The sequence below is a fragment of the Phyllobates terribilis genome, unplaced genomic scaffold (assembly GCF_046119375.1).
Source record: "Phyllobates terribilis strain yellow unplaced genomic scaffold, ASM4611937v1 Scaffold_61__1_contigs__length_8056638, whole genome shotgun sequence".
NCBI classification, from domain to species: Eukaryota; Metazoa; Chordata; class Amphibia; order Anura; family Dendrobatidae; genus Phyllobates; species Phyllobates terribilis.
Genome location: NW_027362821.1, coordinates 7091700 through 7112790, shown reverse-complemented (window position 1 = coordinate 7112790; position 21091 = coordinate 7091700). Strand labels below are relative to the sequence as shown.

Here is a 21091-nt window from a genome sequence, read left to right as displayed (position 1 = left end):
TCCGCCATCTGGTCTCTGTCCATATCCATCTTTGATTGGTAAATCAGGAAAATTCTCTTATATAGAAGATCTTCACTGAGAGGATCCGATATTGTAGAGATCTGAATGAGAAGATGATGAGCCGATGTAACATCATAAAAATCCTGTGTAATAATACAATTACTGGAGACAATAAGGGAAACATATGAGATTTATTATTCTACAGTATTTAGTTTTTTCTTTACATCTAGTAATAAAACCTATATATTTTTGGCCACAGACTGTCTCCTAGTTTAATCGCAAGAGAAACACATAACGAGAACCTGGCTTACACCTCTGGGTTGTCACAGATGCGGCATTGATAAATGTCCACCATGTAAATATGCCGAACACAAGAAATAGATTTAATCACATTAAATAAAACATTTCATTACACAATGTATCACCTGCAGCAGAGAATTTGTGGTATATTGTATTCAGTGTCTGGGGTGTAATGTCAGATATGTCGGCTGCACCTCCCGTAAATAAGGCAGAGAATTAATGAGCACATAGGAGACCCCACTAATCCCGCGGCCATTAACCCTTCCAACGTTTCCACACATTTCCTAAGAGAACACAATGGTGACTTCAAGAACTTTCAGTTTTGTGGCAGTGAAAGGGTAAATCGTTCAGGTGTCGGGGAGATGGCAGAGGAGCATTGCTGAACCGTGAAGCTTCGTGGACACTGAGGGTAAATCCATCGTACCGGAGGGTATAAAGAGAAGGAGGATCTGATCTTACATTACCAGACAAGTGAAGGGGCCATATTGTGATGACTGTAAGATGATTGTGTTTCTTGTCTTTCTTTGTATCACATCTATTACATCTATTAATGCCGCCATTCATCCTGTGCACAGGAGCGGCTGCTCCAGAGACATTTATATCCTGCTCGGGTTTCATTCTTACCTTCGGTTCTGGGTAAGAAGTATCACTCCGAAACGCGTCACCTCCACCTTAATTCTCTCTGGGATCTTTCCTCCAATGTTCTGATGACGTCCCATCATTATTGTGACATAAGGTTATAAAATGAAGGAATAAAAGTTTTATGTTATTTGAGGTCCTGGATCGTCCTCTATGTGTGGACGGTTATCACTACTATCTACATTACTGTGCTGGAACTAGGAGAGGAATAATGGCGTTGTGTGAGGACTTCTCTGGGCTTCTGTCCTTCATCCTGCAGTCGTCTGAATGGATCTAATGTGGACGGGAACCAGCTAAGCCGCATTCTGTCCACAGCTGTTACCTCACTGTTCACACCACACAGAGACCCCAAAAGAGTCTCCGTGCTGAAGGGGTTAATGCCCCCTGCACCCAGTAATGGGAATCTCCACATACCTCCACCTGCAGAGCCGCCACCACATATATGGCTGTGCGCACAGGAGCTGTGATGAGGTCACAGGAGGGGAGGAGTCAGGGGTCACATGATCAGGGGCCTCAGTGGATGCACAGTGTGAACAGTGCGGCTCCTGTACAGTGATATCCGGAGTGAAGACGCTACATGGAGACGTCTCCGCAGTCAGTGACATTTCCGGCATTATTTGCCCCTCACTACGGGCACAATTACCCCGCGCCGCCTTTTCTACAGTTTTATGTGTGGAATGTAACGTGGGATTTTCCTGCTTGGAGACAAATAGACGACACATGAGGTGATTATCACCAGTTACCGGACGTCTACTATATGGCGGCATATGATTGTGCTATCCACTTCATACCAGGAGCTATAAGGCAGAAATCTCGTATGTTTAACCCCTTCCAGGGAGGGCGGCTTTGAAAGACTATGTTCAGAAGAGTCCGGCTGAGGGTTCGTTCACATCAGCGGATTATAAATCGCTCCGATGTTCATCCCGAATAATTGGACGAGTGTCATGCGAGTGTGCAATGTTTTTCTCGCCTACATCCATATACAATGCGTTATTAACATCGTCTTTTACTTACTATAATCCTCTATGTAACTAAAAGCTGATTACAAAACTAAGAAAACAATCTTATATACAGATATCGATAGAAAGATGTTAGAGATATGATAGATAATAGATAGATAGATGTCCTGCAGATATATCATTTCACAATCCCCTATATGTTATAAATTTGCGCCCTTTAGAGCCTTTCATGTGGAACTAAAGGGAGTTGAGCCTTGTTTAACCTAATAAATAATTAAAAAACAACAACATGGGGTCCCCTATTTTTTTGTAACCAGCAAAGGTAAAGCAGACAGCTGAGAGCTGATATTATCAAGTTGGGAAGGTCCCTGGTTATTGGGCCCTCCCCAGCCTAAAAATACCAGCTCATAGCTGCCCCAGAAGTGGCGCATCACATGAAATGCTCCAATTATGGCTTTTTGCCTTTGCTCTTCCCAATTGCCCAGATGCATTGACAATTGGTGTAAAGTATCTTGGGGTTAATGGCAGCTGCGGTTTGTCAAAAATCACAGCTGGCATCAAACTCTGGTGATAGTAATGGAGAGGTGTCTATCAGACAAACCCATTACTGACCCAGTAATCAAAAATAAAAACACCCACGAAAAAATACTTAATTTGAATAAACACTCCTCAACACTTTTCCTGGCTCACTATTTTATTAAACCCCCCCCCCCCAAAAAAAAAGAAGCATGCAGGTCCAACGTAGTCCACCGAATCCGACGATGATGGGCATTCCCACCATATATGTAACACAGACCCGTCTGCACCACCACAAGTCCGAAGATGCTACATAGCATAGTGCGACAATGGTGCCATCTAGATAAAATCTTATCGTTTTTCTCCTGGGCACGGCAAGTAATAGATAATTTGTGGGAGAGTGTGAATGTTTTTTGCCTATCCTTCTCTGAAATTTGACAACCCAATTCCTTCTCCCAACCCCAGTAAAGGGTAGAGGGTCATTGCTGGTGTCCATTTGTGTTGCTCTGTGTATGCAAGATAGAAGTTTAGAACAAGGACCTACTTGAGTGATTATGGGTTCAAACGGAGTGAGTTCATCCTTTATACTAGTAACATGTGAGAATTTATAAATGACCTGAGCTGAAAAAAAGTCAGGCAGGATAGACTCCTAATTGGAAAGGAGCCACGAAGTTCTATAAAGGAAGGAAAAGAGCCTGATCCCATGAGAACATGTCTCAATCTAACCCCATCAGATCAGTCCCAGATTAGAAATGAGCCCGTACCTGAAGCAGAGGGAAAATCTGGGTTGCCAAACAAGGGCATTAATGGACCCAACCTACGTGGTATAGATGAAGAGATTAAGACTTGATCCCATGTTTTCAAAATGTGTTGAATGGGTATTGGTAATTGTTTAGTTTGTACATGTATTTAGTCAATCCAAGGTAGAGATGTGAGTATCAACGGATAGACGTCCCCTTCCAGTTTCACCCATTGCTTATGTTCCACAGACGTGAACCAGTCCACTGCTCTAATAAGAATCAAAGATTGATGGTAATTTTTTTAGATCAGGCATACTAGTACCCCCTTTATTTTTGGAACATCACAATATTTTAAAACGTATCCTAGACCTCGACGTTCCCCATACTACCTAATAGCGTTGTCGAAATGGGAGAAAAAGGTCTGAGGAACCCAAGACAGGAACGATCTGGAATATATAAAGAAGTTTTGGCAAAATGTCCATTTTATCACATAAATACAACCAAACCAGGACAAGAGTTTGAATTTATAATTCATTACATTTTGAAGAGTTTGTTCAAAGACAGGGATATAATTTAAACTATACAGATCATCCATGTTGCCTGGAATTTGTGTACTGAGGTACTTAGATGTGTCTTTCTGCCACTTAAAGGGAAATTTAAAAATTAGCTGTTGTTTTATGTTATTGCTTCTGATTTAGAGTAGTTGACTTTAAAATCGCTTACTTGGCCAAATTCTTCAAATTCCTTTAGTATAGAAGGGAATTAGATAATTGGGTTTGAAAATAGAGCAACAAGTCATCTGCGTATAGAGCTAGTTTATAGTGATGTGAGCCTATAGTAACTCCACTAATATCTGGATTTTTTTGTAATGCTACCGAGAAATGTTCCATCACCAATGTGTATAGGAGAGGCGATAAGGGACACTCTTGCTTTGTCTCATTTTTAACAGAAAATGTGTCATATAGAAGGCCGTTTACCCTATCGCTTTAGGGTCAGTGTAGAAGGATAGAATTTTAGATAACAAGAAAGAGCCTAACCAAATTTTTCGTAAGGTGCTCTTCAAGAAAGTCCAGTGTATTCTGTCAAACACTTTTTCAGCGTCCACAGAAACAAGGCACATTGGGAGCCCCTGGTTTTTTTTCGCATGTGAAACTAACAATGTTTTATTTGTATTATCTCGCACTTCTCTACCCTTAACGAAGGCAACCTGAACGTTGCTAACAATTGAGGGTAAGTAGTGGGAGAGCCATGATGCAATTATATTAGAGAATATTTTGACATCTACATTATTTAATGAATTTGGATGAACATTAGGGCAGGCATTTAGTTCTTTTCCAGGCTTTGATAAAACTGTTATGTGAGCCTCAAGTGATTGGGGGGCAAAGGGGAGTCTTCTGAGATATTATTGAACACTAATGGTAATAACAGAGGTGCAAACATGTTATAAAATCTATTATTGAATCCATCTGGCCCAGTGCTCTTCCCGATAGGGAATGATCTAATGGCCTGTCCTATCCATTGTTCAGTGAAAGCTTTGTCTAGTATCTCCTGCTCAGGGGTCTGTAAGGAAGGAACGGCAGTGTCCATAATATATTTGTCAGTTTTTGTTTCAAGAAAATTAGGTGGCATGTCGTGGTATTTTCCATGAATATTATGTAGTGAGCTATAACAGCATTGAAATGCGTCAGCTATGTCAGTGGGGTTATGAATTTATAGCAGTGGGGCTCCTTTTGTTTTGGATACATACGGCTCTGGCAAAAATTAAGAGACCACTGCAAAATTTTCAGTTTCTCTGATTTTTCTCTTTATAGGTATATTTTTGAGTAAAATGTACATTGTTGTTTTAGTCTATAAACTACTGACAACATGTCTCCGAAATTCAAAGCTAAAAATTTTGTATTTATTTGCAGCAAATGATAAAGTGTCAAAATACTAAAAAAGAAACACAGTGCTTTCAGACCTCAAATTACTCATGTTTTAAATGTGAAATCAATATTTGGTGGATTAACCATGATTTTTAATCACAGCTTTCATTCGTCTTGCCATGCTTTCCACCAGTCTTTCCACGCTTTCCAATAGAAAACTGTTCAGTGGTCCCTTAATTTTTGCCAGAGCCGTATGTCCTTTGCATCCGTGGATGTAACTTCCTTGTCAATGAGAGACCACATTTATCTGTGAATTCATACGAGTACCTTCACTGCGATCTTGGCATTTTGTATACGTTTGATCTATTATTTCTTTTTTTCAATCAGATCATTTTTATTTAACAAAAGAAAGACCAACATTTTGTTTTTGTCATATAAACTTTGTGACAAAAAAAATAAAAAGAAAGAAAAACCAGTAAACAATACAAGAACCGGTTTACAATGATATAAATCTCAATATCGCTCTATAGTACAAGGTTTTGGAATAGTAATTTTACATTTGTACATAAATATCTGAATACTTCCTGACGGCTTTTTTTCCCTATTGGGACATCAAAAGAAAAAGAATATATCTAAGAAGGGGCAATTGTGTGGACTGAGACAATTATTATTTGCTGACACCTTAGGTATAAGGATATAAATTCCTGGTTTTCTGCAGGGATATGTACAAATGGTCCAGTATAGTATTTCTGAAGCAATACCTGGGGTAATTAACCATTGCTCCCATATTTGTATGAATTTCTTGAGAGCGTTCCTTCAATATAAGATCCCCTTTTTAAGCATAGAGTGTTATTTATCCTGGATTTTAGTTCTGTTATCGTTGGGGGAGAATTGTCTATCCAATGTAGTGCCAACAACTTCCTGGCTTGGAATAATATTCTTGAGCGACCTATTGCCATATGGGAGTCTGGGTCGACGTCCTCTCCCAGGAGTCCTAGGATACAGATTTTAGGTTCCAACTGAAGTTGTATCCCAAATACATATAGTACAAGAGCGATCACCATGTTCCAGTAGTCGCCAATATTCACACATTCCCACGTCATATGCATCAGGTGGGCGTCCTTTTGACCACATCTAGGACATGTGTCATCAGTTTGTATTTCAATTTTAAATAAAATACTATGGGATCTATATACCCTATGGATGAGAAGAATTCGGGACAATCTTTGTGATTCTGATAATGAAAGCTTCGGTGTCAAATCCAGTATTTCCCCCATTGCTCCTCAGATAGCGGACCTACATCCTCCTCCCATTTTGTCTTAACTATCAAAGGATATTTATCCAAAAGTAGGGCCAGTAACTGCCTATAAATAAGGGTTAATAGACCTTTTGTATCCAACAATGTAGTAATGGTATCTATTGGGTGATGTCAATCAGTATGGCGTTTATTCTAGTTGTGTACTATATGCAAGACGTATTTGCAGATATTGATAAAACACCCTATGCGGAAGGTTAAAATCTGCCTTTAGTTGTTCAAACATCTTGAATAATCCATCCCTCAAGATTTGTGACACCAAACATATACCCATATCCTTCCACTCACTAATATTATTTAGTTTATGTAGCTCTGGTAAGTTATAGCTGTGCCATAAAGGAGTATAGTTTGTATACTTTCCAATTCCCAGAATATTTTTACCCCTATCCGACGCCTTATATATTAACTTTAGTGTACGACATTTTAAGTCATTTTCTCGAGGAGGCCCCATATCTAGTACCGAGAATGGAAGCTTCCACTTGGTTCCTTCCATAAGTAGGTGCCCTGAAATTACACAATATTTGCAAGTACCCCATCCATGAAACTACTTTAGCTCCCTTCTAGCGTTAAGCAGATCTACATATACCTGGAGGGAAGCAGATAATTTATGTTAAGTAGATCAATCCGCTCAAGCAAATGGGAGACTTTAGCTGTTCTCTCCTTTTTTTAGCATTTATCTATGTTTTATTATTATCCCTCTGAGGACGCATGTGAGTGCTTCCCATTTAAATGGTAAGGCAGTTTCATCATGCTCATATATTTGAAGGAGTCTATAGTCTCAAGAAGGTCTGAGACACAGAGTGAGTCTTTCAGCAGATTATCATTTAGGTTCCAACATCTGAAGCCTTGGTGGAGTGCAGCATAGTCAGATTACAATATACAGGAGCATGATCTGACCAATACAGCAGTTCCTACCTGAGATGTAGGTTGCCATGTAGGCAAGTGATGGCTAATTAAGAAAAGGACTATATGGCCATGCATATTGCGTAAAGGGGAATAATAGGTATAATTCTTTACGTCTGGATGTAGTATCCTCCATACATCGACGGGTTGAGAACAAAGCACAATTAGCAAAGCTTTTGTTTGTGTTTTAGATTGGTGACACCAGCCAAGGGACGCGTCTAAAGAAGGATCCAAGACAAAATTAAAGTCTCCTCGAATGATGATAAGGTCCTCCGCAAAATATTTTAGTTTGTTTAAATAATGACGACATGTCTTAATTTGGTCACAATTAGGGAGATAGAAGTTTTCCAAAGTCAAAATTTTGGAGTAGATGGAGATCTTAACAAACGCATACATCTTCTCCATGTCAGACAGTGTTTCTACAATAGTATGCAGCATTGATCTGTGGCGGCCTATACTCAGCACCTTAGACTTCAAAACATTAATCATCTTGGCATCCCAGAAAAATGCTATCTATTAGTAAAGTGAGGTACAGTATATGATCGCCTCTAAAGTGTGACTCCTGAAGAAAGAGAAAATGTACGTGCTGTTTATGCCTACGATAAAACACGAGCTCCTTTCTCTGGAACATTAAGTCCTCTGACATTCAATGCGCAAGGTTTGAGTTGTGCCATATTATATGAAAAAAAGGGGGAGTGGAGGAAAGAAATATTAAGAGCAAAGAGGATGTATAGACGGTAGATAGTAACGTCTACCTCTCAGTGTCTAAGAAGTATAGATTATGAATACATCAAAACAGTAGGAAATTGCGAAACAAGCAGATCCCAATGCAAGTCCCTAACTGGGGGTTGTCTTTACAGGCGGAAGTCAAACTTTCAGTTCTAGGATCCCTATTAGGTGGAACCATGGAATATAAAGCAAGTAATGTAATACAGCCTGATATTACAGTAGTATCATGTGAACTCAACTTATATCCTGGTCTAAGATCTTATATGAACTTAGACATTCTATATAGTGGAAGAGTGGCACCTAATGCTCTATTTAGATATATCTAATTATATGCTTAAAGAAATAAGTAAGCATCTGCAAACTCTCTCATCAGGGAAGACGAGATTCATTTCAGGAGCTCATATGATTGGCAGGTTCCTTTTCCATCTGGCTGCGTCACCATCAAGTTCCTGATCCACTGAATGCCTTCCGTGACGTGTTGGAACTCTCTGTGGCAATGGTGGAGCAGGTGGCCAGTCAGATATATGGAATGTCCAGGGCATCACAAATAGGTCTCATGTTGCTTGGATCTTTGAAAATATACAGCTGGAATGGGTACCCCCAGGAGTACATCAGGCCATTTTCCTGGATGGCATCAAGTAGTGGTTTCAATATCCTTCTTTCATCAAGTGTCATTCAGGATAGATATGTGAGCAATTATATGTGTTTTCCATTTAAATCAGCAGGATCCAACTCCTCTGCTTTTCTCACAATGGCCTCTTTTACATTGAAAATATGTATGAGACACATAATGTCCCTTGAAAGCTCAGGATCTGGGCCATGATTGCCTATTGTACGGTGTGCCTTATAAATCTCCAGCTTCTTATCAATAGGATCACCAAGGATATTATTGAATAATGATCGCAATGTTGGCATAATCACTTGTGCATTGATGCTTTCAGGTATACCCCTTATCCAGATATTATTGTGATTTAAACAGATGGTTTATTTACTGGCTGTGAAGATCCAGTGTTAGTTTCTGAGCATTATGATGGCCTCTAACTTGGACGACATTATCCTCTAATCTCTGTACCTTGTCAGTAAGCTGTGACAGGATAGAAGTGAGGGGACGTATTTCAGTATTGTATGTGGTCTCCAGCCTCTGAATATATTGCTCCACAACTTCTTTAGTAGGAATAGACGCAATCTGATATACAAATAAGTTATGTTGTCCCCCATATCAGAATAACCTGTGGCTGAGGGGTAAATGTCCCTGTGAAGCAAGCACTGCTCAGTATGTGCTTTGGTGAGAGTACAGGGAGATTTGTGGAGCTGTTTTCTTGTGAGGCCTACATTAAGAGAGAAGTTGGTGCAGGACTTGCAGTCTGGAGCTGTCTGGCATCATGAGGGTTAAGACTGCTTCTTTTTCCACCCTGAGGTGAGGCAGTAATAGCTCCGGAGCAGGAAGATAAGACCTTCCATAAGAAACACTGCATACCAGACATGCTGACAGAGGTGGAGGACCTCAGATTAACCTCTGATCTCCTCTTCTTTCTTTCCCATATCAGACAGCATGTTGGAGGCTGTAAATTGCTTATAATTCCCCCAAGAACACGGTCTGAAGAGAGTGCTTTCAGTGTGTGCATTCTCTTGGTGCTATGTCCAGGCCATGTCCTTCCTGTTGATGTACAATACATCTGAAGGCGGCGTTGATTGGCAGCAGGATTGTGTGATCCTTACGGAAACGCAAGTTGTGACACCAATGGAACGGCGCCAGAACAGGAAGTGAGTATTAGTGTTTTTATTTTAACAAGGCTAAACATGAGGAATGAGAAGGAGTTGTCCTAGTAGTGGACAACCCCTTTATGAAGATACAATTTTCGGTTAAAAATGTAAAAGGCTTCTCCCCTGTGTGACTTCTCTGAAGTTTGTTAAGAGATGATTTCTGTGTAAAACATTTCCCACATTAAGAACATGAAAATGGATTCTCGTCTGTGTGAGTACTTTGGTGACTAAGAAGTGATGATTTCTTCACAAAACATTTTCCACATTCTGAACAGGAAAAAGGTTTCTCCCCTGTGTGAGTTCTCTGGTGCTTAACCATATCTGATTTATCTTTAAAACATTTCCCACATTCTGAACAGGAAAAAGGCTTCTCCCCTGTGTGATTTCTCTGGTGTATAACCAAATCTGATTTCCGGCTAAAACATTTCCCACATTCTGAACAGGAAAAAGGCTTCTCCCCTGTGTGAGTTCTCTGGTGCTTAACCAAATCTGATTTCTGAATAAAACATTTCCCACATTCTGAACAGGAAAAAGGCTTCTCCCCTGTGTGAGTTCTCTTGTGCTCAACCAAATCTATTTTCTGGCTAAAACATTTTCCACATTCTGAACAGGAAAAAAGCATCTCCCCTGTGTGAATTCTCTGGTGCTTAACCAAATCTGATTTCCGGCTAAAACATTTTCCACATTTTGAACAGGAAAAAGGCTTCTCGCCTGTGTGAGTTCTCTGATGTCTGATACAACATGATTTCGCTGTAAAACATTTCCCACATTCTGAACAGGAAAAAGGCTTCTCCCCTGTGTGATTTCTCTGATGTCTGATAAAACTTGATTTCAATCTAAAACATTCCCCACATTCTGAACAGGAAAAAAGCATCTCCCCTGTGTGAATTCTCTGATGATTAACAAAATCTGATTTCCGGCTAAAACATTTTCCACATTCTGAACAGGAAAAAGGCTTCTCCCCTGTGTGAGTACTGTTATGCTCAACCAAATCTGATTTCCGGCTAAAACATTTTCCACATTCTGAACAGGAAAAAGGCTTCTCCCCTGTGTGAATTCTCTGATGGTTGATAAAACTTGATTTCATTGTAAAACATTTTCCACATTCTGAACAGGAAAAAGGTTTCTCCCCTGTGTGAGTTCTTTGGTGATTACCAAAACTTGATTTACGGTTAAAACATTTTCCACATTCTGAACAGGAAAAAGGCTTCTCCCCTGTGTGAGTACTGTTATGCTCAACCAAATCTGATTTCCGGCTAAAACATTTTCCACATTCTGAACAGGAAAAAGGCTTCTCCCCTGTGTGAATTCTCTGATGGCTGATAAAATTTGATTTCGTTGTAAAACATTTCCCACATTCTGAACAGGAAAAAGGCTTCTCCCCTGTGTGAGTTCTTTGGTGCCTAACAAAATTTGATTTATCGTTAAAACACTTCCCACATTCTGAACATGAAAAAAGCTTCTCCCCTGTGTGAGTTCTCTGATGTCTGATAAAACTTGATTTCTCTGTAAAACATTTTCCACTTTCTGAACAAGAAAATGGCTTCTCCTCTGTGTGACTTCTCTGGTGATTAAGAAGATCTGATTTCTGGTTAAAAAATTTCCCACACTTGAAACAAAAAAAAATATTCTCTGCTGTGTGAATGCTTTGATGTTTAAGAAAAGACTTTTCGAGGGAAAAACTATTTCCATATTCTAAACATGAAAATGGCTTCTTTGCTTTAGGAGCAATTTGTTTTTTAATGCTTATTTTGTGACTTTGATTTTCCTTAGTAGTGGGTAATGAATCAGAAGACAGGATCTGTTTCATAGGATCAGATGACAGATCTTTGCTGTGAAGGGATGATGGTATATCTGGAGTAATGGCATTCACTTCAATTGTATCTTGTGGGATCTCAAGATCATCTGATTTAAAAATTGAAGATGTCAGCTGTCCCTCTGATCTCCTGGTACAACCATCTGCCAATAATAAAACCAATTATTTTTTATGAATAACATATCCTTCAAATTTATATTGTTGAATATTTCTACTTAAACTCTCTGCAAAAATGTACTTTATGTAAAAGTATCATTATTTACCAAGAAAACATATCGCAGAAAAAAATCAGCCTTACCAACACCAAATCAGATAACAAATGCATTAGCGTTTTAGTGTTGGTTGGTTGTACTGGGGTGTCTGTCCATGTGGGGTGCACTTATATAGTGCTGGGCAGCCCTCCTGATCTAATAGTATGGGCATCATCAATAGGCTGTAAGCCAGACACTGTGCATCAAACCTGCGTGTGACTGGTGTCCTATGCAAGCTTCATCTGTGTGCATCTTTAATACTATGTAAAGAGAGGAGAGAACAAGGCGCAATGGGTGACTCAGTATTGCAATTGTTAGAGGGGTGTGAGGATGGCTACTAACCTTATGAAGTTGTGCACCTCTGCACAACCCCAGTGTAAAGCTCCACAAGCTCCGCTCTGTTGGTGGCTGTCATCTATTTCCAGCGGCGTTCACAGATCCTGATCTCTCGGTGGTGGATCACGTGGTCAGGTTAGTTGCATGTAACGCCGAGATGGACGCCCAGCTTCACCAACACCCCCGGCAGCGTTCCGGAGGGGTTAGGGCAGCGCAGCTTGGAAAACCAGGGTAGTGATTCTAATTAAATTCCTCCCACAGGTGAAAGAACAATAAGTTAAAGGCAGCTCTACCGCACCCCAACAGGGGGAAAGGGACAATAAATGGATATGAATAGCGGTACCAGAGCGCCAATAACAGGGCAAAAATATTAAAAGGACTGATTTATTAATATACACACAACGCGTTTCGGTGGACACAGCCACCTTCATCAGGTGTGACAAGCAGCAAACAATTGATCCTTATATACATTTGACTAGGTATACAATTACTTAAAAGGGGCGGGGCCAGATACAGAGTAATACCTCTATATTAACCCCTTGAGTTCATATATGCTCAATAGAGTAAAAAGGATTGTTATAAAATAATGCCTAATGAAGCATATAGGGCTCTTATAAAAAGGATTCGCTGTAAAAAAACAACAACTTGTGAATCCTATAATCTTAATACTTCATAGGATATATTGTCATCTACCACCCTATATTTTAGATTATATAAAAAAATAATAATAATTTTTACATACAACATAAAACAATGCATAGATATAAAGTATAAAATTACAATCAGTTTCTATCATTATAATTAGGAAAAGTAGACGAAGAAAGGAAAGAGAAAAAAAAAAAAAAAAAAAAAAAAAATTCCAAAAAAAATCCCCCCCCCAAAAAAAAAAAAAATTTTTTTTTTTCAAAAAAAAAAAAAAAAAAAAAAAAAAACAAAAATAAAAAAAAAATAAAAAATTTTTCTTTAAATTTTTTCTCCCTTCTCTCTCTCTCCTCCCTCCTCCCCTCCCTCTCTCCTTTCCCCTCTTCCCTCCTATTTTGTCTATATTTATCTGAAGGTCAAGATATTGAATATTACTCTCAGATATGGTAGAGGTAAAGGAAAGACCCCTCTATCCACATCGCGCAATCCCTCGGCGCCGATAAATCCATCGTTATGTACCGCCGCTTTATAGACGATCTGTTTATTATATGGAGGGGAAATACTGTGGAGGCTGCCAAATTTATTGATGAATTAAACTCTAACGACTGGGGTCTTTCCTTTACCTCTACCATATCTGAGAGTAATATTCAATATCTTGACCTTCAGATAAATATAGACAATTCGGGTAAAATATCCACATCTACCCACTTTAAGGAAGTGGATGTAAATAGCTATCTTGAATTTGACAGTGGCCATCTACCCAGCTGGATTAGAAATATTCCATACGGTCAATATTGGCGTGTCAGAAAAAATTGTACACATGATTCGGATTTTTTTCTGGAATCTAAGGTTTTACAAAAACGTTTTAGAGCTAAGGGATACCCCCGGAAATTATTAGAGGATGCTTTCTCCAAAACTAGATCCCTATCACACAACCTGTGTATCAACAAATCCAAGAATACCAGCCAAGAGCCATACAGCGATTTCAGTTTAAATCTGATTACTACCTATGGTAAACCTACGCAAGTGTTATCCAGTTTATTAAAAAAATACTGGTTCATTTTAAGTAATGATCCAATATTAACTGGTCATTTACCGGAATTTCCTCATGTCATATATCGGAGGAGTAAAAATCTAGGAAACTATATAGCCCCTAGCAATACAACAATTGGTAGAAGACCGAACCATTCAGTTCCTATTAGCAATAATGGATGTTATAAATGTAATGTCCCTAAATGCTTATGCTGTCAATCCATTGATAACGGAGCCAAAACATTCGTCTCTGCGGTCACTGGAGAGATATATCCCATTCGCTTTAGACTTACATGCCAGTCCTCATATGTGATCTATCTGCTCCAGTGCACCTGCGGCCTGCAATACATTGGCCGCACTATCCAGGAAATGCACTCCAGATTAAATAAACATCGCCAAAATATTAGAAACGGCTTTCCCCTACATAGTGTTTCTAATCATTTCTTAAAAGAACATCAAAAAAATCCTAATAACCTAAAACTAACTATCATTGATCATATAGTTGATACACACCCTGATAGACTAAATCGTCTCATTACACGTGAAAATTATTGGATTTTCAAAATGGGAACCTTGTCTCCTGAAGGTTTGAACCTTAATATAGAGAAGACAACTTTTTAAATAATTGTTTTCATATTTTAGCAAATTTATTATATATATCTTTTATATGGAGGAGGAGGGGGGAGGAGAGAGAGAAGGAGGGAAGAGGGGAAAGGAGAGAGGGAGGGGAGGAGGGAGGAGAGAGAGAGAAGGGAGAAAAAATTTAAAGAAAAATTTTTTTTTTTTTTTTTTTGAAAAAAAAAAAATTTTTTTTTTTTTTTTTTGGGGGGATTTTTTTGGAATTTTTTTTTTTTTTTTTTTTTCTCTTTCCTTTCTTCGTCTACTTTTCCTAATTATAATGATAGAAACTGATTGTAATTTTATACTTTATATCTATGCATTGTTTTATGTTGTATGTAAAAATTATTATTATTTTTTTATATAATCTAAAATATAGGGTGGTAGATGACAATATATCCTATGAAGTATTAAGATTATAGGATTCACAAGTTGTTGTTTTTTTACAGCGAATCCTTTTTATAAGAGCCCTATATGCTTCATTAGGCATTATTTTATAACAATCCTTTTTACTCTATTGAGCATATATGAACTCAAGGGGTTAATATAGAGGTATTACTCTGTATCTGGCCCCGCCCCTTTTAAGTAATTGTATACCTAGTCAAATGTATATAAGGATCAATTGTTTGCTGCTTGTCACACCTGATGAAGGTGGCTGTGTCCACCGAAACGCGTTGTGTGTATATTAATAAATCAGTCCTTTTAATATTTTTGCCCTGTTATTGGCGCTCTGGTACCGCTATTCATATCCATTTATCATCTTTAATACTAGGCAACCACCCCCTCCATGAATTTGGTATGTTTGTGAGTGGTTGCTCCATCAGTAATTTGCACCTGCGCTGCCCCCACCTTTATCATGGGGGTCTGCGGCATCCTGCTAGTGCATTTGTTATATGATTTGGTGTTAGTAAGGCTGTATAATTTTCTGTGATTTTTTTTAAATTTTGCCCTATGTTAGCCGTCATTATTCACCAAGACAATAACAGTTCACAGTCTAATAGAAAACCTCATAGGATGAACCAGTAGAGCGTGGTGTTCAACTGTTTGTTAATTCTGCCTCCCAAATATGCAATAAAAAGCCACCAAACAATGTTATGTAGGCAAAAATAATATCAATAAAAACTTCTACTCATCTCACAAAAAACAAGTCCCCAGTCAGGTCCATCATCTGTCAGTGGAAAAACAGAGGTTTCCACATTATTAGTGGCTCAAAGGCTCTTGAAAAGCAACATGGCTTCCATAAACCAATCCAGCAATATCCACTCTCCCAAAGTCAGATCTCCCCCTCACTTCTGAGCCTTGCAGTGCGCCCAAACCACATTTAGCATCCATGTATTTGACATTACTATAGTGAGAAGAACCCACTTAATTTATGGTGTGTGTCTCCTGGAGCACAATCTCACCCGGCTACCTGACTATTCTTCTTCCCATCTCACACCACAGAACATTAGGTAACACTGTGGCCCAAGCTTAGGGGGGTCTCTGTCTAAGTCCAAATACATGTAGAGGGGTTAAAGGATGATGAGCAAGGCAAACCCTGGGATCTGGAAAATGGAGTAGATAGCGCCAAGCCTGTTTGTGGTAGCCATCTTTTGAGCTGCCAGGTGACAAAGAACAGTGTCCCCTATACATTGTGTCTGCACACTATCCCAGCAAGATATCCATATAGCAAATAGCTAAATGTCGCTCCTCCCCTTCTTAACCTGCCATGTGCCCAGACAGTAGTGTACAACCGTATATCGGGTATTGTCAGATTCAAGAGAAGTTGGAAAATAATTTGTAAGGTCCATTTGTTTGTTTCCTATTATCCTTTGTGAAGAATTCCAAAGTTATCACCACATAAAGTGACACACGTCAGATTTGAAAAATGGGCCCTGATTAGGAACACAAAACTGGCTACAAGAAGGGGTTAAATCAGAGTATTTTGGGCACTAACTACTGTACTCAAAACTGAGTATAGACAATAAAACATCTACTAAAATGATCAAACTCAACAGTCTCCATCAATAAAAGATGAGTAACTAGTGGTGAAACCTCTCTGAGGTAATTAGAGTATGGGGCTCGGTGGCTCTTGGGAATCTAAACTATCGTAAGGGACAATATTTTCTGTCAGATGAGTTTCAGGAAGGAATATTGGACATTCAAGAGAACTTTTTATAATAGTGCAGAGATGAGGCGTCTTAAATTTAGCTTAGAGATATATCATGGCACAGGTGTAATGTTTTCTGTTTAGTTTATCACTATCCTGTTTGAAGTTAGTCGGTTTTAAAAGAAACTGAAAAGTCAGGATAAAGGGAAACTCTGTTGTTAGGCCATGTGCCCACGTAGCGTTTTTGCGCCGTTTTTACGGCCGCGAAAACGCTTGTAAAACAGTCTACCATGCAAAGCAATGTGAATTTGGATGTGCTGTGCACATGATGCGCCAATTAGTGCGCCGTATTCGCATTGCGTTGCAAAACGCAGCATTACCATTTCTACCGCGATTACGCTGCAAATTCGCGGCCATTGAGGAACATTGAAAGGCAGCAAACATACAGCTATATGTGGATTTGCTGCGTTTCAATTAAATTCAATGGCCGCGAATTTGCAGCGTAATCGCGGTGCGTGTGGTACCTGGGATGAAGAGGAGACTACAACTTCTCCTCATCCCGGCTACCACGCGGTGAAAAAAATAAATAAAAAAGTTAAAAACAAACCAAACATGTATATTCACCTCTCCGGCGGCCCCCAGTCTGCTCCCAGCCACGTCCTCTCTTGTTGGCATCCCGCGGGGTACTTGCAGGACCTGTGGTGACGTCATTTAGTCACCTGATGGTCACGCGACCGCTGACGTCGGCGGTCAGGTGGTGGTCGCGTGACCATCAGCTGATTAAATGACATCACCGCAGGTCCTGACAGTACACTGCGAGACGCTGACAAGAGAGGATCGTCGCTGCGAGCCTCCGGAAGCCGCTGGGAGGAGACTGGAGAGATGAGTATACAGGTGTTTTTTATTTTTAACTTTTTAATTCTTTTTTTTTTTTTTTTTACTATAGATGCTGCATTTAAAGCATCTAAGTTGGTCACACATTATAAATCCATGCCGGTTGCATGGATTTATATTGTGTGACCAACTTGTCAACCACTTTTCCAAGTGATGCTCAAAATCGCTTGGAAAAGTGCTTGAAAAAACGCATGCGAAAACGCATGTAAAAACGCTTCTCTCTGGCAGAAAAAACGCATGTAAATCTGCATGCGTTTTTTCTACCAGAGAGAGGCAAAAACGCTCTGCATCAAATCTGCTACGTGGGCACATAGCCTTATCGTACAGAAATTCACACTTGGCCCTCACTGCACATTTAATGCTGTCGGTCATAAATGTGAAGTTTGGTCAGAAAGACTGGACCTGGGTCTTGTAGGGACCATATGAGCACATTCAGCAGCACAGAAGGGAGAGAAGGTAGATTCATCCATTAAGATATCAGGGTTCTAGGAAGCCAACAGCATCATTACCCTCCGCTTTCTCTTACAGGCCCATCATAATATTTTTCTTCAAGTGATTTTCTGGCTTTGTGGTTTACAGATCTGGGCAGGTAACGTCTCCTAATCACAGGGAGTAGGTGGATCCTCCAGGTTGAAAGTTCTATGGAAAAGGGTTTCAATGCCCAAAATCATTTGAACAGTTTTTGGTGAAGGAGAATGTTGTGGTCTAGAGGCAAAATGGTGATCACACGATTGTGATACAGCCGGACTACACAACCGATAAAGCAGCCACAGCCGGTGACTTATAAGAATCTGTAACTTCTCTGCATTTAGTGGTTACTACTCACCTGGGAAGTTATCTGTAGGAATCATATATTTACACCGCTCATCACCCCTCACATAGGTCTCTGTAGTATTAATGTGGGTCAGATCTTCAACCTGAAACAAATATTGTAAAAGTCACAGACAGATGGAGAAGTCACATCTATGATCAGCTCTAATCCTGCCATCTCCACCGTTCTCATTACACAAGTATAAAACATATAATACTGGTGGATAAAACAAGACTGAACACAAGACCTTCACAGCGGTCTACACATCATAGGGGAGATCTCATGACACCTTCTCTCCATCTACCTGATGATCCTGAGGAACATTGGGATCTTCTTGTTTACAGTCCTGTGGAATAAGAGGATGGGGACATCTCTCTGGTGTTGTCCTCTTACTGGATAGATCTGGAGGAAACACATACAGGACTGAATTCATTCTTTACATACAGATAATTATAGGCCGTGTGTATTTAGTCTTGTCTATTACCTGGTGATGTGAGGGGCTGGGGAACCTCCATCATGACGTCCTTGTACAGATCTTTGTGTCCTTCTAAATACTCCCACTCCTCCATGGAGAAATAGACAGCGACATCCTGACATCTTATAGGAACCTGACACATACAATGATACCATCATCCCCCCGATCCCTCCATAGCGTTACTGTATAATGTCCCAGCATTCCCAGCAGTGTCACCTCTCCAGTCAGCAGCTCAATCATCTTGCAGGTGAGTTCTAGGATCTTCTGGTCATTGATGTCCTCATGTATGAAGGGGAAAGGTGGAGGCCCTGTGATTGGGCTCAGGGGTCTTCCCCAACCCTCAGACACATGGACCTGACAGCGCTCACTAGAGGTCTTCACCAATATGTAATCCTGGTTATGGAAAGACATATAAATAAATCTCACTCCAGACATTTCCAGAGTCCTCACCTCTCCAGATCTGTCCATCTGTTATTCCCATAGATAAGAATGATGTAATGTGACGTCATCAGAATCTCTCACCTCTCCAGTAAGCCGGAAGAGGATCTCTAGGGTGAGGTGTAATATCCTCTCTGCCATCTTGTCTCTGTCCATATCCATGTTTGATGGGTAAATCAGGAAAATTCTCTTATACAGAAGATATTCACTGAGAGGATCTGATATTATAGAGACCTGAATGAGAAGAAGATGAGCCGATGTAACATCATAAAAATCCTGTGTAATAATACAATTACTGGAGATAATAAGGGGAAACATATGAGGAGATTTATTATTTTACAGTATTTAGTTTTCAGCTTTACATCTAATAATAAAACCTATATATTTTAGGCCACAGACAACAAGCAGTTTCTTCCTCGGAGTCTATAGCTGAACACGTTTCTCAAAGACTCATCTTTCATAAAGCTAATTCTCGTCTCATTTATCAACACTGGAATAGGCATTAGAAATACTGCAGGAGATATTCATTACACGTGACATGAGAAATAACTACTTCATGATGAGGACGACATATTCATCTTCTACTACGGCTCTAGAAACATATTTAGCCAGAGTCCATCACTGACTACATCACCACCGGTCGTCTATATGAATGTTTCCCGTCTTCCCCGGACTGTAATCTTCTATCACGTTAGATCTCATGGCTGATTCACACACAGAAGTTTGAGGCTTTGATACAAATGGGTTCATCTTGCCATGGTGGGATAGCTTTCATGCTATTTTTGATCAAAAACAGTGTTGCTAAGAACCCTATTTTATTTAAATGCACTTTTGGTTTTTATTTATTTACAGCAGGGTTTATGATCATTTTTCTTCTTATAGGTTTTTTTCTGATTTATGGCCATAGTAAACATGCATTTATGTGCTGCATGGATACCAACTTAAACCAAGCTCAAATTCTGTGTTTTTTTCATGGGCACCATAGTGGCCATGTGGGCTGCTGCTATGGATGATACACCTCTAACTATCCAACTATCATATGGTAAAAATCTCATAGGTCCTGGATTTATTAGTATCTGTACGAAGAATGGGGCTAAGTGAGTATTTATTAAAGGGAATCCACTCCACCGACTACCCCACGGCCAGCAAGCATCAGAATCTTCACTGAATAAAAAGCCATTTCACAGCAAACAGACCTCTAATATGAGGCATTCAGGTATGTATAGATTCACATTTCTATCACTTGTATGCCAATATTAGAGGTCAGATAAGTCCCAGGGGGTGATAGATTCCCTTTACTCAGCCGTGGGGTAATCATAAAACCAGATATGTATCAAAGTATTGTAAGGTGGCTAATGGTTGCATAGTCGATGGGAGATATGTGTCACAGAGATGGCTGGTCTCTGTGATGTAACCCGGAGTGTTTCTCTAGGGCACATAAGCACTAAGAGGATCGTTTGGTGCACCTGGGAGCCGGGTTACGGGTAGCTAGGAGAGAATGTGCGGGTCCAGCTACCCACATACCTCACCTCTGGGTGTGGTTAACAGCCTATAAAATGGAGGCTGTTGTTTGGCACATGGTCTGTGTGTTTGGAGGGAGAAGGCCTCCTGTGTATGTTTGTCTTCAGACCAAGCCAGGACACTGGATGCTACCCCAGCTTGTGTGCCACACAGGCCTGGCTGAGCAGAGACATGCTAAGGACATTTACTTATTTTGCCTGATCTAAAGGCTATTTGCTTTTCAGTTTGGCTTCTGGGTTTATGAAGCAATAAACCCACATGAACTTTTAAAGGAACATGCCTGTTTTCCTCCCGTCGCACCCAAGTGAGTAAAACCTCCACAATTAGTGTTAGACTTGCGGGCACAATTCCCAGCAGAGATGTGTGACTGCTACAGGATGGATTGCATGCCCTGGGTGAAGTCTGTCGCAAGCCAGCAAGCATCGCCAACAGGCTGTT

At 39.9% G+C, this 21091-nt stretch overlaps 1 protein-coding gene across 1 annotated transcript in view; it reads right to left on the bottom strand.

The window, feature by feature from the left end:
- Positions 1-32: 32 nt before the first annotated feature.
- LOC141192448 (uncharacterized) overlaps positions 33-21091 on the bottom strand; it is a 97342-nt gene continuing 76283 nt past the window's right edge. Inside the window, exons 2-8 of the mRNA XM_073661980.1 lie at positions 19217-19366; positions 18911-19087; positions 18704-18827; positions 18524-18621; positions 18235-18325; positions 925-11689; positions 33-101 (exon numbers count right to left, since the gene is read on the bottom strand). Of these exons, the coding sequence (XP_073518081.1) occupies positions 9912-11689; positions 18235-18325; positions 18524-18621; positions 18704-18827; positions 18911-19087; positions 19217-19294 (2346 nt within the window). The 5' untranslated portion in view covers positions 19295-19366 and the 3' untranslated portion in view covers positions 33-101; positions 925-9911. The remainder of the gene's footprint in view (positions 102-924; positions 11690-18234; positions 18326-18523; positions 18622-18703; positions 18828-18910; positions 19088-19216; positions 19367-21091) is intronic.